At 38.3% G+C, this 18,647-nt stretch overlaps 2 protein-coding genes across 2 annotated transcripts; one reads left to right on the forward strand and one right to left on the reverse strand.

Moving 5' to 3' along the window:
- Positions 1-1,596: 1,596 nt before the first annotated feature.
- Positions 1,597-3,030, forward strand: LOC122638623. The gene has a single exon (XM_043831481.1). It carries the CDS (start codon positions 1,597-1,599, stop codon positions 3,028-3,030), a length of 1,434 nt encoding a protein of 477 aa, XP_043687416.1.
- A 2,174-nt stretch (positions 3,031-5,204) lies between these two features.
- On the reverse strand, positions 5,205-7,192 carry LOC122640565 (vacuolar protein 8-like). The gene has a single exon (XM_043833785.1). The coding sequence runs from the start codon at positions 7,049-7,051 to the stop codon at positions 5,309-5,311; it is 1,743 nt and encodes a 580-aa protein (XP_043689720.1). The 5' UTR covers positions 7,052-7,192; the 3' UTR covers positions 5,205-5,308.
- Between the last annotated feature and the right edge of the window lie 11,455 nt (positions 7,193-18,647).

Raw genomic sequence — 18,647 nt, forward strand, 5'->3', positions numbered from 1 at the left:
AAAAGCATAGACAAATCCGTCTGAATAGAGTTGGTAGATATTGTCATCAAAAGTAGAGACAAATCCGATTGAATAGAATTGGTAGTCCAGTATTTCCAGAGGTGTTCACCAATTCTACCCAATGAAATATTCCATTTAGAAGTGTCCATTGATGGAGAATGAAACTTAAAAAGAAAAGAAAAAATTAAAAAAAAAACCCTAGGATTATGGAAGAGATGGAGAGGGATCAGAAAGAGATATAGAAGGGAGAGATGGAGAGAGATCATAGAGAGGGGAGAGATAGAGCGAGATCATAAAAGGAGCTTACCGCAATGGACTTTGCTAGAGAAGATGGCGCTAGAGTCTCGTGGAGATCGTGGAAACGAGAGGAGTCTCGTACTCTCGTGGACTATTACCGTCTTATTTCTGGAATAGAGATGTTCTTAGAAGGAGTTTCTTTTTTTTTCTTTTCTCATCAATATTTTTGTCCCGGTTCATTTTCGGGAACAAAAAAAAAAAGAACTGGTATTAAAGATTTATACTGTTTTTGTTCTTAGGAGCAAAAAAAAAAAACAAAGAAATAGGGAAATAGGAATAATGAAATGATTTTGTTGATAGGCAGACACCCGGTTGAACCGAAATCAACAAATGCCAATCCCATTGCCGATTCTATCAACTTGAACCTCACAATCTGTGAGGGTTACATGACTCAAACCTACCCTATTGCCATCCCTTACTCATGCTATTTTTCTTTTTAATTTCTTTAAGGACTAAGTTTTCCTTCAGCCAGAGTGAATGAGAATCCATTAACCATAAGTTGAAGGATAGGTGCGAAAAGGAATCGAGAATGTAATTTGGGTCGTATACTAAAACCCTAGGATGGGTTGGTGATTCTTCATCACGCCACCAAGAAAACTTTCTTCTTTCTTTAATTTTTTGAGAGAATATCTCTTACTTAGATTTTTTTTTATCCTCTTTCTGAGATTTGGTATGGGGTGTCTCAAGAGTCAAGAGCAGGGTTTTAGTAATGGAAATCATTATCCTGTTTTCTTGGAAAAATTGGAATTTCTTACATTTTTCCATTGTTCGTAATGATCCACCAATATGGAATCGGCTAGGAATCGATATCGATCTCCACCAATATTGATATGAATCGACCGATCCACCGGTTCGTCAAACCATGGTCAAAGAGTGAGAAGTGGGACCATTGGTCTCCAAGTGATGGCTCTCTTGGCCACTGGCCCCAAAAGCCCAAAAGCAATCCCTGTGGCTGTGAGCCTCTGACAGTGTCATTATTGCCTTTAATCCGTTTACACGTATTAGTAGAGGCAAAATCTGGTTTTCAACCTGACATTATGAACCAATTAATCTTCATATAATCATACAGGAGCGTATAGAGGAGCCGTTTATTATCCATTATCCAACGACTACGATTCAGCGACCACCAACGTCTAGTTTTACGCTTTCTCCTCAACGGTCAAAAAACTTCAAATACCGCATTAGGGAGTATGCCTTCCCATCCTCACGAAACCTTCCCCAGACAAACAGAGTGCAGACTACAGAGCAAGAACTCATCCATCTTCGGGTTCTTTTCTTGATCTTTTCGATAGAAAGAAAATGAGTGTTGTTCAATATCCAGACGCCATTAATGCCCCAGACCTTCAGATATGGAACAATGCCGCCTTCGACAGTGGAGATAAAGATGAATCGGCTGCCATGAACACTTCTTGGTGTTCCCTGCAATCCATCTCCATCGGTCGTTCGGAATCACAAGAATCTGATTCCAGCAAAGAAAATCTTAGTCCTGATTTCTGCAAATCGAATGTTTCTTTGAAATCTTCAAGACCCCTCAAGCCCCTTCAACAAAACGATGCCAATGGAAGATCAGAAGGGAAGCCATTGAAGCTTCTCTTCAAACAGGGTATTCTTCTTCCTTCCCCAACTATACCTTCCACCAAGACTGAAAATGAAGTTGCCCGTGATGACAGCAACATCGATACTGAGATCGAGGAGATTGAATTGGAGATCAGTCGTTTGACATCCAAATTAGAAGCACTGCGCCTTGCAAAGACAGAGAAGAATTTGAAAACCATTGAAAGGCGTCGAGGGACCGGTCATGCAAAGTTCACGGAGGAGAAACAGAACTCAAAGAATTCAGCCACAGCAATAAAGATCGAAGAGCCTCCAGCAACGACCACCGGTACAAAATTCCGGCGCAGGGGCGTCAGCCTGGGTCCAGCGGAGGTCACCGCCGGCATCAGTTCACGGCAGACGGGTAAGCTAGAAATAACCCCTATTCAATCAATACAGAACCGCCGGAAATCGTGCTTTTGGAAGCTTGAAGATATCAAAGAAGAGGTGACGAAGCAGAAAAGACGAGGCTTGAGTTCAAGCCCAAAATCACGCTTGTCTGTTTCCAAGATCCAAGCTTCCAAACAAGCATTGACGACTGTAGGTTCAAAGAAATATATGAAACAAGATGATGCAGTCATGTCATCGATTCAACCTCAAAAGCTATTCAAAGAAGGAGAAAAATCTGTTGCCTCCAAGAAACCGCTAAGACCTGGGAGGGTTATAGCAAGCCGTTACAATGAGACTCCCGCGAAGTATACTGGAAATTCCACAAAAACTGATCAGAGGAAGAGGTCCTTGCCTGAGAATGACAAAGTCGACACTAAAAGATTCGATAAGAAACGGTTCTCAGTTGGAAAATTGCAGGGATTTCAATCTGAACCAGGGTGGAATCAAGTAAGCGAAAAAAAGGTGAAGAAGAGGTGGGAAATTCCCAATGACGCTGCAATGGATCTGAGTAATAGTCTGGTGAATGGATCACAACTTTCCGTTCTGAAAATTGCTGATTTGCTCCCAAGGATCAAGACCGTACGATGCACTGAGGAAAGCCCACGAGATTCCGGACCTGCTAAGAGGGTAGCAGAGTTAATTGGGAGAAAATCATATTTCAGCACCGAGGAAACAGATGTAGAGACGTCAGTTTTTCAAGCTTTGAGTTTCGATGAAGAGGGCGAAGAAGAAGAACTAAGTGGAAAATAAAGTTCTTTTCTTGTTTTTCATATTTGTTTCTGAAGACTATTTTAGTATTATGGACCATGGTGCTTGTGATGAGGTAAGCTTGCTTTGGCTTCCTCGAAGTAGACTGAGGTTTTGTCTTAGGAGACATCTGATGAAATGGCTTGTAAGTTTCTAGTTGTATCCCTGTTCTTCTTACTTCATAATGGGATAAGCTTTGTCCTAAAATGATTTTGATGTTCAGTTACTTGGTCTTTCCTGACAAAACTAGTTTTATGACATGAATGTGCAGAGGCTCCAAATTCCAAAGAAATGAGTTTGCTTGGCTTACAAATTGGTACACCATTATATAGAGGGGAAAATGTCAGGTTGATGAGTGGTGCACTAATAGGCATTTTTTTTTAGTAAGCTACACCTTTAGGCCCAACTCTGTATGAAATTTCAGTTTAGAGAATGAAGGGGGAGGGTGACCTTGTGACATACTTGCACCAAAAGCAGGCTTGCTTTAGTTCACATCCCTCTGTAAACCAATAAAAATCTGCTTGAATCAGTTCAGTTCTTCAGACTTTATAAGATTAATTCCTCAATTTATAATGATATGTGGGTTAATGGATCACACGATAACAGAACACTATATATGTTGTTCACACTAGTAACTGTTTTGAAGGGATTGGAGACTTAATGGGTTTCCAAGTCTTACTCAGATTCAGTCACTCACAGAACCAACCATTGCAGGATGAGATCTATATGGTCCACATGTCCTACACTTACTATACGGACCGAGTCAGGAATCAAGTTTACAAGACCATGACTATTAGGTCATACCAGATAAGGCAATAGCTTAAATTTTTTCTACCTAGCTGTTGTACATGCAAGAGCATGGACAATCGTCTTACTTCCATGATACATAACTTGATCAATGTTCTTCTTTCTTAACCAAGTGTTGGAGGTGTTATAGTGTCCAACATCAATTAAAATTTCCAACCAACTTACCTGCTTCCGTATCAGAAAGAGAATAACTGCTTCCATTTTAGAAAGAGGAAAGAATCCCATTCAGAGTTACGGTTGCCTCATTTACCCCCAAATATTAAGCCATAAAGATATCCAAAGTACAATGTAAGAATCTAATTCTCGAATGCATGAACTCTTTTTTTTTTGGTAAGAGCCTGAACTCATTTGACTAGTGATAGTAATGAGTAATGTGGTGTTTCAATGAATAATCTGGCTTGAATCACCTGATACACTCCCAGTTGGGTGCGTATGGTGCCGGCTTTGAGAGCTGTGGGCCAAGGATGGGATTAGACATGAAAAACCACAGTAAGTTTGGTGGGAATTGAGTTCTATTAACCTGAATAGATGGCTTTCTATAATTCTGAGTAGTGTCTTCATTTAGTATACGGAGAGGATTAGAAATCCTTTATTTTTGCAACTGGATCGCTCTTTTGATTTTGGAATAAATTATCTTTACCAATATAATAACGTATCTTCTACATATTCGTCTCCACTCCATAATGAAGAACATTTAAGTTTTATTATGGATAATGCACTCATGGGAGAACCCTTTCATGCATCGGGCACGATGCATTCATGCATATCTTATAGAGTTGGATAGTAGCCCCAATCTCCCTCACTCCATATTGCAATCAGATAGGCTGGGGGGAGGGGAGAATTTTTTGTGTATTGTGATTTAAACAGATAGGATCAGAGTAGGATAGCTTATGTTTATGAAGCACCAGTTATTTTAATGTGATTAAAACTATAGATTGTTACAGCAGAAATGCACAAATGCAGATGCATCCATTGTAATCCTAAATTTAAGTCCAGTGTACTTGTTGACATCTATCGTGTTAAGTATATAGAGCTATCATAACAAGGAGACTCGAATCGAGTCCTAGAAGACAAGCAAATCTCATAGAGGTCATCATCATCTTTTGCTCTCTCATTAAACAATCTCTGAGATATCTTCTTTGGACATGCCTGTCTTGGGCTCAAGTGCTCTCCAATGTGCTACCTTATAAAAAACGAACAATATTCTTTTTTCACTTTTATCTCCAACTAACAACTCAACTAACTGGATATTCCAGGCGGCACTTAACTGAAATGGTTGAAGTGGTCCGGTGGACCTTCTTTAACAGCTAGAAATTACATAAAGAGGTGATATACAGAGAAAGAGGGACAGAAGTAGAAGATAAAAAAAGTATGAATCTACAATAAGGAAAACTTAATTTAAAGGTGTATCACAAATTAAGAAACTTGTAAACATATATGCAATTGAAATTGCTATACAGTAAAAGAACAACATTCAAGAGCTCCAGATTCCACTCAAGATAATGCGAAATCTGTTTGTAGAAAGCTTCCTTAAAATTCTCTTGGCTTCTATATCTTCAGCTTCGGCAAGTTTTTCCAAGTTCTTCACATAACTAGACTTCATAATCTTTCTTCTTGTACTATTACAACTGGTCAATGACATCAATATAGAGAGCAAGAACTTATTACCTGATTTCCCTTCCTCTGGGTCAAGCAACTGCAGAATTCGTCCAATATTGGTATCTTCCTGCACGAATATCTTCCGGTTTCTTGGGATGCAAACCATGTTACAGAGCACTTCAGCTGCCATTTCACGAAATTCGAAAGATTTCATGTCTAACATTCTCACAAGCTCTGGCATAAAACCTGCATCACCCATTGCCTTTTTAGTCTTCTCTGTTGTCCTGCAGAGACGGAGCGCCACCTTCACGGCTAATTCCTGAACTGAGACCTCACTGTTGCGAAGGAAATACAGGAGTTGATCAAGAAATCCGCAATTCATCAGGATGTTTAGAGAACTCATGGAAGAGAAACAGAGACTTTCGATTGCTCTGAGTGCAGTTTCTCGAGCTTTGGAAGAGAAGGAAGATTTTGGATCCAATGCAAGGACAAGCATCTGGATTCCTCCTCCTCTGATGACCATTTGCCGAACGGATTCATCTCCAGAAGCAATGATTTGGAGGAGTTCGATTGCACTTATTTGTGAGGCTTCCTCTTTCGACCTCACAAGCTTGATGAAGCAAGACACAGCACCTTCTTCAACCATGAATCGTTTGATCTCCTCCACTCCAGCAAGATTCCTTAGAACCCCACAAGCTGGAACTATTATGTTTCCTCCTTTCTCGTTACCGGAAGTGCACAACTTTAACAGAGCCGTAACTCCCCCTTGAGCAGAAACCGACCAAGCATTGTCTGAATTCTCTGTCAGTTTCTGCAGAGCCCTTACAGCTCTTTCTTTTCCCAAATCAGTTCCGCTTTCCAAAACCCGAATCAAAGGAGCAATGATTCCGGCCCCAACAAGCAGATTTCTATAGGTATCAAATCCTGCAACCACCGAAATGGCTTTTGCTGACTCTTCTTGAATCCCAATCTCAGGAAATTCCAGAAAATTCACCAAAAGACTTATTATTTCGCCCGTCTCTATAACAATTCTCACATATTTTTCGTCTTCACAAACAATCTCGTTCAGAGCCACCAAAGCCTGGCTTTTCATCTCGAAATCTCCGATCTTGAGTCGCGTCAACAGATCCCTGACGTAGAACTTCATGTCATCTCTACGAGCTCCAATACTGGGCTTTGACACTACAAGCGCATTAGTCAGAATTCCAGCAGTGTAAATTCCTGCTAGTTTCTTGATATGAAGCTCGAATTTTGCACACATCACATCGAGGTCGCTCTGCATTAGCAACTTCCCACTGTAGGACAGGTCAACACATCGGCGAGCAAGATCATAGCAGTCATTAAGGGTCTTTTCTATGGATGGAATTAACTCCGAGAATTTCGAATTTTCGCCCAAGTCGCACTTCTCGGCAGCTGTTAAACCAGAATTCAGCTCGTCCAGCTTCTTTCTGATCAACTGCCATTTCACAGGGAAAACTTTGATGGAATTAGAAAGAGATATCAAAGCAGATATACGTTGAATTGCTTTCCTGAGATTAGATTCTCCTGTGCATCCTTCCTGAGTATTTCGCTTCTGCTCTTCGCTGACTCTCCTGTCTTCTCCCATCTCTCTTCTCATTAATTGGGTAGTAAAAGCTCATTCCCCGGCGAAATGGGTCACGATAATTCCGGCGAAATTCATAGTAGAATTGCTGGTGGTGGTCGGAGGTTGTGGAAGATGAAAGCAATTCAATAGATATTACCAGACACAGTTGTCCTCTAGCAGACACAGAAGTCCCATTTGTCTCTCTCTCTCTCTCTCTCTCTCTCTGTCTCTTCTTATCTTAAGTTTTGCAGAAGAAGGCATGAAAATGAACGTTACTGACTAACTTCCCTCCACATTTACAACATTAACCTTGAAGGAGAACCCACAATGATGGTGATCAATAGGGGTATTTCAGTAATTACATGGAAAGGGATTGTTTGGTGACTTAAGTTTATGGGGGTAGAGGAAGATGAAGGCTTCATTTATGAATGAGTCACGGCCTCACAGGTGGGGGGGAAGGAAACTAGGAATGGTTTTGGGCCATTAACTAATAAATTAACTATGCAGCCTTTGGGTTATTATCTTAGTTAATGTATAATAATACTGTAAATGTATTAAAGAACTCTGGCTTTAATGAGTAAACACTAATTATATGTTAATTACAACCTTAATTTGTATCTTTTACTTTACAATGTTGAGTTTGTATCACATAAATACCTAATACTTTGAATATTGTTTGAGTATGTTTCCATGAAAGACAAAAGATTACCTCCAAAGATTACTTAAACTAGACTTCTGCAATTCACTCACATGAGTAGTAGTTATTTGATAATAATGTTGTTTAATTTTTACTCAATAACAGATAACTTATATTAAAATTGGGTACTGCAAAATGGTAAAACCTAATTTACCCAAAACAGAATTCTTACTTAAATTCATGACTTAGAATAATTCATTGTCTTATTTGGGATTAAGACTTTGTCAAAGATTTTGTTATCATTAGAACCTGTCAGTATATGTATTTTAGTTTCTTTTAAGAACTATTTATATTGGGGTCCACTTGCTAACACTATTAATTAGAAAAAAAATTAGGGTTGGTAAGTGATGAAAGGGGACAATGGATGTCATAACAGTGAAGAATTGATACTTGTAAGAGGAAGTGATGTTCTCATGGACCACTGTTAGAGAGGCCAGTGATTTGATTAAGCAAAAGGGTATTGCAATACTCTTAACTTGAAGATGACACTTCACACCCCCACCATGTGAACCCACTTTGTTTGATGCCTTGAGCTTTTTAGGTCTCCTTTGAGGAAATGGCAGTGAATCTTCACAAGGGGGAAATAAAAAAGTTGTTTTCTTTTCTATCCTTTATGAACAGTAGGGACCAGGGAGAGAGAGAACCCCAAAGCCAAAAGCTTCTTCTCTATGTCAAAACCAATCTCAAGCCTTAAAGATAGGATAAAGGGTATTGACCCTAAACTTTATTTTAAGGGGAGAGAGAGAGAGAGAAAGTTTGTGGTTAGGGGAATTTATGAAAGTTGTGGGATGGAAACTGAAATTTATAATGAAAGATCAAATGATTAGGTCAGTAGTTTTGTATGATAATTTTCCTGAAAATGAACAACATACACATTATTATACTTGTCGAAGATTACTATTTTTATGCTTTGTAGATTATTAATGATTTATTCATAATCAAGAGTTGTTTTCACTAAAAGAATATTAAACCCATGGGGCCTTTGCTGTTCATATATTTTTATCCTTAATGACAAACAATGTTGAACAACTAGAAGACACATCAAACAGAGGTCTTTATCCCTCTGCAGAACAGTTGGATTATCACATGCATATAAGCAAGTCCCCTATGTGTCAGAGCCCAAAGGCACCTTTTCTTGTTAGAATTCTTTGGAACCAAACAACTCCTAAAATTTGAGTGGCTCTGTTTTTCCCCTGACAAACACATTGAAATGGAACTTTCTAACTGTCCTTGATCACAAGATGTCATACCAGACAACTTTCTGTAAGAGAACCCCTTGTCCTTCTGATGAAAACACCAATATGAAGTACCTTTCATGACAATCAGTCATTATTGATCCTGTCTAGATGATTTTAATTCTTTCAAAACATGATTTTTCTGTCAAAGCTCAGATGCTATGAAATAGTGGAAAAGAAAGTAAGTAATGTTAGGTAGGTTGGAAGTCATTTTATGATGAGGTGAGAGAGATCTCAAAAGGATTCATTGAGTAGGAAATAAGGGATTTCTTAAGGTAGAAGAACAGCTACAAATACCTTAGCTTTGAAGAGAGAGAGAGAGAGAGAGAGAGGCTACAGTAACAGCATTTTATGTTTATCTACTCCAAATGAGAGAGAGCATGACTCAAAATGAACCATAAATTCCTTATCTAGTGTTCCCTTTTTGTTTTTTGGGGTAATATGACCTTGACTTTGATCACTTGTTAATGTAGTGACATGTCTGTACAAGTGTAAGACATATAGACCATTCATTGGGCAATCAGATCCTCCCGGATTGCAATTTATTTTGTAAATTATTCATATGATCTAGTTTCTCCTTATCCATGATAAAGAGAGAATCTCTTCGGCTACAAGATCCGACCCTTTGATTGGATTGGAAAAGGAAAATTAAGTGAATCAAATCGAATCGTTTAAACCGAAACCGTGAAATCGTTTAATAAATGGTTCGATTATGATTTCAAAATTGAGGTCGTTTAATTAACTAGTTTAAACCGAACCGGACCATTGAACACTCTTAGATGTACATAAATGTGCCAAAATCAAACAGAAACCGTTGACGGAACCGAACCATTTAATAAATGGTTCAATTATAATTTAAAAAATTGAGACCGTTTAATTAAACGTTTTAAACTGAACCGGACCGTTTAACACCCTTAAGCAGGAGTTATGATGACATTCACTCTTCCCAATCCAATCATAACGTCAAATCGCCATAGGTTAGGAGATTCTCCTTCACCCAATTAGGTGAAGAAAAACAAAATCCATTATTCAATCTTTGCGGATCAATGATTTGAAGTTTAGGATGTGTTTGATATGCATTCTTAGAATAGATTTTGGGTCTAGAACGTATTCTGAAGCGAGAAAATAGAGAAAAGTCGGCTTTTATAATGCGTTCAAAACCTAAAATCTATTCCAAAAATACATACCCAACACAATATTAGTGATTTGAAAATGATAGTGTTTCAATAAGTTGATGAAACTCAATCCCTCACATCCCCCCCCCCCCCCCCCAAAAAAAAAAAATCAAATCAAATGCTAAAGTCTATTCAAACTTGATAGGTTTTTTAATTCATTAATTTATCTACAAGATTGAGATGTGAGATTAGCATGTGCAAGGTTTGAATGTTTGATTGAAGGTTCTATCAAATCGAAAGCAAGGTCTTCCATTACACAACTAGGCCACTTCACAAGATTCTAAGTGTTTGTATTGACCATTTGATAAGATCTCTCTATCTACCCAAAAAAAAAAAAAAGATATGATCTCTCTAATAGCCATTCATCTAATATTATAGTCCTCCCCCCCCCCCCCTCTCTCTCTCTCTCTCTCTCTCTTGGATTTCCCTATTATTCTTCTTTGTCCCTCAACATAAACCCACACCCCAAAGAAAAGAGAGAAAGAGATTAAGATTTGATAGATTAGCCTTACCAGAACATAGCTTAAAGCTATAATAAACCAAAGAGAGAGTTATATAATTGGAGTATTGTCTGCTCAAATTGGAAGAAGACATTTTACCAAACACTTTGCTTGAAATGATTATAATTGACTTAAATAGTCCTTTAGCTTTGGATTAGGAGATAAATCCCAATAAAATCTAATGTGTTTTAGGTTTAATTTTTCTAATTAATTACAAAGGATCAGGTCCAAAAATGAGCAACAAGATTATTACGTAAAGCTGAGGTATGTCATAGAGAAAATCTCACTGTTACTAACTTCTCGTTTCAGCAAAACAGGCTTTAATGGTTTTCAGGCAATTTTAAAAAATATTTAGAGATCGCATCTTCATCAATGGATTTCTCATTTGATTGTTCATTTGGTGGGACACTTTTTATTAATAAGTTTCATGAATCTTTACCCAAAAGAATAAATAAATAAAGCCTCATGAATCTCCACCCCACCCATGGTGAAAAATTAAATGGAGAAATTTACACGTATCTTCCCTGAGGTAAGGCTTAATTATAGATCCATCGATGTGTTTTGGATATTTATGCGTACCTCTCATGCTTATCAAAATAATTAGTAAGTAAACCCACTCCGTTAACATGGGACTAAAAACATTATAATATATGGGAAAGGAGTTCGTGCACGGGAGATTCCATGCATCATTCATTCAATAGGGGGTGTGTGGTATGTGGGGGCTTTATGGTCAATTTGAATGGGCATAATGTCGATCTAACAATAATTAATGCAGACCATGCATGTGCTCGGCCATGCATAAAAACTTCTGCCATAATATATTATATATTGATCAAATTGCTCTTCCTGCTAAAATAAACCTCTTCTTCCATTATTTCCCTTATTAGATGACCGAAGTTCGGTCTCTCGGAGATGCTGAATTTTTGGTGAAAATCGATCAGATTTTCAAGAAGATTTTGAGTTGCAATCCACCGAGAATTGGATTTGATAATCACAAAACTTCGAGAGATGACAAAGTCCTTCGTGTATAACAGCGAGAGTCCTCGAGGATGTTTGTAGAGTTGCTGCAGCGTTTAAATTTAGTAGTTCAAGTGTTAAAACTGAAACCCTCTCGGTGATAATGAGATGAGGGATTCAGTTACAGGTTAGGATGAAAGGGTATATTGATCATAAAATATCTAAAATATTCTTATCGTTCGCAACTAATAGGAACAACTAACGGAGTGGGTTTACTTACTAATTATTTTGGAAAGCAAGGGAAACACGCATAAATATCCAAAATACATTGATTGATTTGTAATTAAACCTTACTTCAGGGGAAGTACATGTAAATTTCCCAATAATTAAAGTCCCATGAATCATGCTTCAGCTGAAGAAACAGAGGAATGTTGTGAAACAGGTTTTCTTGAAGTTGAAGGTATGGGTTGTAGAAGCAGCTATGGAATGGGTTCCATATTTAGATGACTAAGGTTAAGTTTGGTTGCGTAAATCTTTTGGATGTGGTCTGATTGTGGATGGTCATCCACTTGAGTTACCATCTTTTGAATCGTAATTCCAGAAAATAAATTGTTTGGTTATCATGATTCTGTGACGTGATTCTTCCTAAAAAAACTGTTTGGTTACCCTGGGTCTGTCAGTTAAATCACCCTAAATCTATTTGAAAAATTGTTTGATTACCCTGAGTTTGTTAGTTGGAATCACCTTAAATCTATCTGAAAAACTGTTTGGTTACCCTCAGTCTATCAGTTGAAAATTTTATTTTATTTTATTTTATTTTTTTGAATATATGGCCCCAAGGTTATTTGAAAAATGTTCTCAAATATATAAGTGATTCAATTATCACCTAAAATTACTAATGTCATTGCTTGATTTCTTGTGTTAGTAAAATGATTTTTCACTATCACGTCAAATAGATTTCAACAAAAGGATACAGCATGCATCATACTCCACTAACGTTGTGGTCACTGTTATGAAAGGGCCTGTTTCCAACAGTCACTGCTTAAATTCTCTACTTTAACTTAAATATTTAAGGGACTTCATAATTTCAGACTCTAAGAGAAACCATATTCAATAGTTTGATGGAGATAAGATTTAATGAAAGAAAAAAAAAACAAAATGAAGGGGAATTAAGGGCTTCAAAGAAGCAGCAACAGCAATTAGAAGGACTCAAAATAATAGTTGTCATAGTGAAATTAAAGTAGAAATAGCAGCAGGTCAAAAAAAGGAGCCCAAACCTTGCTCGAGAATGAGAAATTCATAGTAAAGTACTAAATAAAATCCATCCAAAATGCATTGTTTCCAAAAGGTCCACATACTAACCAAGATGCAAGACAAAACTAGTAATAAACATCCACCACAACAGATTCAAAAACCATCAAAACACAAAAACATCCATCCAACAAGACACTAACATCCATCCAAAAACCATCAAAACACACAAGGATTCAAATTTCAAAGACCAAAGGATTCGTGTGAGCTGTATTGAACCCAAAAGCCATATAATAAGCTTCTATGAATCAATCAATCCTATATTTATACTAAGTAATTAGAGATTTCAAAGAAACATAAACTCAGGGGAGCAGTTGTAGGGTTGGGTTGTTGGTTCTTGGGGTCCATTTTAAGGGGGAAAGAAAATAATATTTAAGTTCCCTTCCCTTCACTTATTCTTCCTCATCAAGCCTTTTCTTGATGATTATCCCTTGCTTACACTAACTTCTATCTAAACTCTTTATTCTTTTTCAAAACTTAATTTAATTATTATTAAGATATGTTACCGCATCCATCATTTCTCATCTATTAGCTCTCTGTTAAAATAACCCAAACCATTGGTGATTTGGTCTCCCCCCTCCCCCCCTTCCCTTCCCTTCCCTTCCCTTCCCTTCCCTTCGCTTCGGTGTGTCTTCTCATATGTATATATAACAAGCAACAGAAAGACAACCACAAAAGATTCAAAATTTCAATTAAATTGAGGCTTCTTCGGAAGGAATCCGGAGCAAGCAAAGCAATATTTGGAGTTAACAATGGGAGACAGAGTGATGAGGGAGGGAGCGATGGAGGTGCATTCTCCGGTGAACTCCGTAATAGTGAGGAATGAAATGGGGAAAAATTACAACAATTGACCACTTTGGAAGCCTACGCAATTATCATGGAGGAAACAGAGAGAATGAAGAATCTCAAGAACAGCAAAAAAAGGGAAATAGAAAAGAGAAGAATGAAGAGCCAGAGAGAGATCAGCGAGCATACCTGTGACCTGATCAACAAAGCCCTAAACCCACAAATCTCTGCTCCAAAAATCCCTGCAATCCAAAAATTGAAAACTTAAAAACCAAAAACCCTAAATCGTAGAGAGAGGGAGAGAGACCAGATAACGAGAGAGATAGAGGGACAGAGAAGAAGCCATACCAAATTTCAACGATTTCCAGGTTTCCAACGAGAGAGATAGAGGGACAGAGAAGACCACATCCAGAAATCTCTTCTCACGATTTCGAATTAGGGCAGCCCTGAAATCCAAAAAATGAAATCTTGAGAAGAAAACCCTACCATCTTAATGTAGAGAGAGGGAGAGAGATCAGATAGAGAGGGAGATAGAGAGACAGAGAAGACGCAAGCACCTCCTTCATCTTACAGGTCTTCTTCGTGCGTCGAGAGTGTCGTCGAGAGATTTTTGCGTTTTTGGAAAATATGAGTTGAGTGTTCTTGCGTTTTTCGACTTAGGGAAGCCCATATGGCTGTTTAAAGTTGGATCACACTATTTATATTTAAGCTTTGAATCATCATCCATATCTGAGTTTACCTATAGAGGTGAACTCGATCAGATATGGATTGTGTTTAGTTATAAAATTAGAATTATGTAATTCTGGTAATCCAATGGAATTAGGCAACCAAACAGTTTAATTTTTTTAGAATTGCGATCCAACAGAATAGCGTTCTGTTGATTTACGCAACCAAACTTAACCTAATGTGCAGAAGGTCAGAAGACTCAGAACTATTAAAAAATGCCATAGATCAACTCCATAGAGAGAAAGAGAGAGGTACTTAAGGATATGGATATATTGAATGCTCACATGTTCATTTGAATAAGTAAATAAATCTTTCAGAGGTTCTGAGAAACATGACATGGGATCTGTTTCGTGTTTGGTTGCGTATGTCCATTGGTGCATGTATCGACTCAGGATGACATTCTTGTGACAACATGTTTGATGAATTATAATTTTGACAGAAAACTGTTTGGTTACCCTGAATTTGTCATTTAGATTCATCCTACAAAACTGTTTGGTTACCCTGATTTTGTCAGTTAGATTCATCCTGATTCTATTTGAAACACTTTGATCTAACAGAATGCTTTGAAGCAATAAATATTTGAAAGATCAGAACCTCTACTTCCTTAGGCATGGTTCCTTATCAACTGACTAGTTGCCTAAACACAAATACTATGAACTGATGCCGACTTTTCACCCTATCCAATTTGTTAGATGGGACTCATTGAGTGGTAAGTAAAACCCAAGATTCACGGTATTGGTTTCGAATCAGAAATAGTGAAAATTTGGTTCAGGTTTTGGTTGTTGGTTTCGAGGCTCAAATGGTCAAATTAGTTTCTAAAAACTTCTAGGAAACCCTATTTTAGGTCCTTTAAGCATATTACAACCCTTAGATTGTAAAAAAAAAACACACACACACATATAACATGGTCGCTTGGCTTTGGACCATAGATTGGTAGTGTACGCAATATGTTGTACGATACTGTGTACACAAAATTTAGTAGTAGAAGTGGACCTTTTCTCTGATTTATCTGGACAAGAAATTAACTATGAAAAGAGTAGTCTTTGGTTTAGCAAAAATGTTTCCCCGATTGAAAAACATGCTCTATGTTCCGTTATGAGGATTAAGGAAATGAGTAAACAATCTAGTGCCCGCTTGATAACCTTACGAGTGTTTCTGTTCTGATTATGTGCTGAGAAACAGCAAAACAGTTTTTTCATTTTTTGTGCTGAGAAACCATTTTTGACTCGCTTGGTAAAAACCTGTTCTTGGAAACAAGCAAAACCCTTTTTTTTTTTTTAAAATTAACACAAGGAATCGAAGAGCTTCTTCCCCAAATCGCAAAACAGAAGGAAACCGTTAGGGTTTCAAAACAAAAAAAAAAAACCCACCTCCAGCTCTGGTTTCAGGTTTCGACAGTTTCATGGCGCGATGGAGATTGGAGGACACTAGGTTCCTTGAAGCTTTGTTCGTTTTTTCACAGTGATAGAGGTTGGAGGACAACAGAGGTTCCTTGGAGCTTTGTTCATGAGAGCAGCGATGGAGGTTGGAGGTGAGAGATGTGTATCGTTAAGAGCATAGTGAATGAACACAGGAGTTTTTATCGAGCACACTTTTCCAATTTTCAGCCAAGAAACGACAGAACATGTCTAACATGTTCTGTCAAAAGTCTTCCAGGGAGCATAAATTTTGATTTATGTTTCCAAAAACACTTCGTTATCAAGCGATTTTTAGGTGTTTTTCCGTTCTCAAAAACTGTTTCTCATAAGGTTATCAAGCGGGCTCCTACTTATCTGGGTGTCAACCTGTTCCATTCCATATCCAAATCACAGGATTTGTAGCTTGTTGTGAATTGAGTTCAACGTAGATTGGCTTATTGGAAATCTAACGTCCTATCTTTTGCAGGCCAACGGGTTATGATTCAATCGGTTCTCACTTCCACCCTAGTCTATCTCATGTCCTGTTTTCTCTTCCCTAATAAAATTTGCAAGGCTCTGGACTCTATTTGTATCAAATTTTGGACTGAAGGACCGTCCTCTACTAGGAAACATTCCTTAATTGCTTGGGACAAAATCTGTTTCCCGGTTAAATTTGGGAGTTTGGGTATTCGCAAGGCATCTGTTACTAACTCTACTCTTCTTCTCAAACTTGCGTGGTGACTTTTATCCGAGCCAAGCACCCTATGGGCCAGGGTTCTGAAGGTAAAGTATTTTTCCTCCCATTCGATTTTCCAGCCTAAAGTCACGAGGAGGCGTGGATCCTGGACTTGGAATAGCATTACCAAAATGATACCGGTCATCAAAGGAATTTCATTTCGAATCATTGGTAATGGTAATGATTCCTTCTTTTGGGATGATCCTTGGATTCCTAACTTACAAACTTGTTCCTTACCATTCTCTTTTAATCCAACCATGAAGAACGAAAGGGTAAGCCACTTTTGCTCTGGTTCTCAATGGAATTCCGACTTACTCTCATCTTGCATTCCCTATTGGTTTATACCAAAAATTGCTAATGTTCGGTTATGAGTTCATGATGATAGATGGTGATGCACTCTTGCCAAGGTTGGTCAGTTCTCTACGCGTCGGGCTTCACGCTTTCTATCTCTCAATAATTCATTTTCTCTTATCAACTCTAGATCTACCCGTTGTTGGATTTTTTTTTGGAAATTGCCATTACATCCTACGTTTAAGATTTTTTTCTAGTGCATCTTACATGCAGGCATTCTTACCAGAGAAACTTTGGCAAAATGGAGCCGGATCGACGCTAGCTGCTTGCTGTGCGGACACTCTACGGAATCGATTTGGCATATGCTTCTCTCCTGCAATTAGGCCAAGCGTATTTGGGCAGCGGGCCCTTTGGGTTTGAGAACCGAATATCTTTCCTTCCCATCTCTTGAAAAATTATGTGTTCCCTTTCTCTATCAGAGTAATCTCGGACTACAATCTCTTACCTGGTTCTTTTCTGTTTTTATAATTACTTGTTATTTTATTTGGGATTCTAGGAATAGAGTTGTTGCAGGGAATGCTAAGGCGGATCCTTTTAAAACCATGAAATTGATAGACCGTTGGATTATTGATCTTAATCTTCAACCACCTGTGCTTGAAAATAATGTTAGTACACACATGATAACCTCGCACACACCACTTTCCGTTACTGATTTGCAATTACCTAATTTGGTAATTCCCATTTTATTCTATGCAGGATGCTTCCACCCAGGCGTAGATTCGTCAGCGTGGACTTTTTGCGTTATGACCCAGGGACGTCTGTTCTCGGCTCATGCGGGTTTTTTGACAGCATATAATGCTTTAGAATCGGCGGCGTCAACCTTACTTTTTTGCCTTCTTCATGTTACTCGGTTGGGCATTAAGGTCAAAGAAGTTTGGGTTTCAACAAAGGAAATCCTTCAGCATATTCAACAACCATCCAAACGCCCTTGGCCGTGGGCTATGGTGCCTTTGTTGATGGATCTTAATGTTTTTGTGGATAATTTGTATGTAATGGAAAACACTAATAGCCTCTTACTAGGATGGCTGAACAGCTGTGGATTATCATCAACACTTTTTGTATGATCAGGATGTTGTACATACCCTGTTTATTCCTTAGTTTTTAATATATATTTTCTTTCATTAAAAAAAAAAAGAAAAAATGGTCATTACACGCGATTCTGTATCTGCGTATCATACGCCAGTCAAACAGTTGCGCCAAACGCTTGAGCAGAGGTAAGGCGATCATTGCACGTGACCTTGTGTCTGCGCAGCACAGGCTAGACAGGCAACTGCGCCAATCGCTCGAGCGAGGGTAAGGCGATCATTACACATGACCCTATGTCTATGCAACATAGGCCAAACAGACAGCTGCACTGTAGAAGATCGGGATCCCCCCAACTTCCCCTTGCAATATTCAACCTCATATTTTTTTTAAAGAAAAAAGATCTCTACTTGGTGGTGTTTCCTACATCCTCTCACAAGGCAGGTGAGATGACACCTTTGGCCTTGGGCAAATACCCAGGCATGCTCACCCATGGCCCATATGTTTGTGTAGAAACCATGCAACCAAGTAAAGATCTCTTGCTTTTTTTTATTCAAAATATTCAAAATATAAGGAACCAAATCCGTAGAGGTCCGATGTTCGACCCTCCACACCCACCTCTCGATTGTGTAACATCCTCATATTTCCCAGATTGGGCTCATCTCCTTAGAGGGCATCACTCAATGAGACATCCAAAGGCTGAGTTATACTGCACACATCCCAATAACTAACTCG

Source organism: Telopea speciosissima, chromosome 9 (genome assembly GCF_018873765.1).
Source record: "Telopea speciosissima isolate NSW1024214 ecotype Mountain lineage chromosome 9, Tspe_v1, whole genome shotgun sequence".
In the NCBI taxonomy this organism is placed as follows: domain Eukaryota; kingdom Viridiplantae; phylum Streptophyta; class Magnoliopsida; order Proteales; family Proteaceae; genus Telopea; species Telopea speciosissima.

Bases quoted from the DNA above. Each gene is read 5' to 3' on its own strand.
- LOC122638623 (XM_043831481.1), top strand. From the start codon at position 1,597: ATGAGTGTTGTTCAATATCCAGACGCCATTAATGCCCCAGACCTTCAG.
- LOC122640565 (XM_043833785.1), bottom strand. From the start codon at position 7,051: ATGAGAAGAGAGATGGGAGAAGACAGGAGAGTCAGCGAAGAGCAGAAG.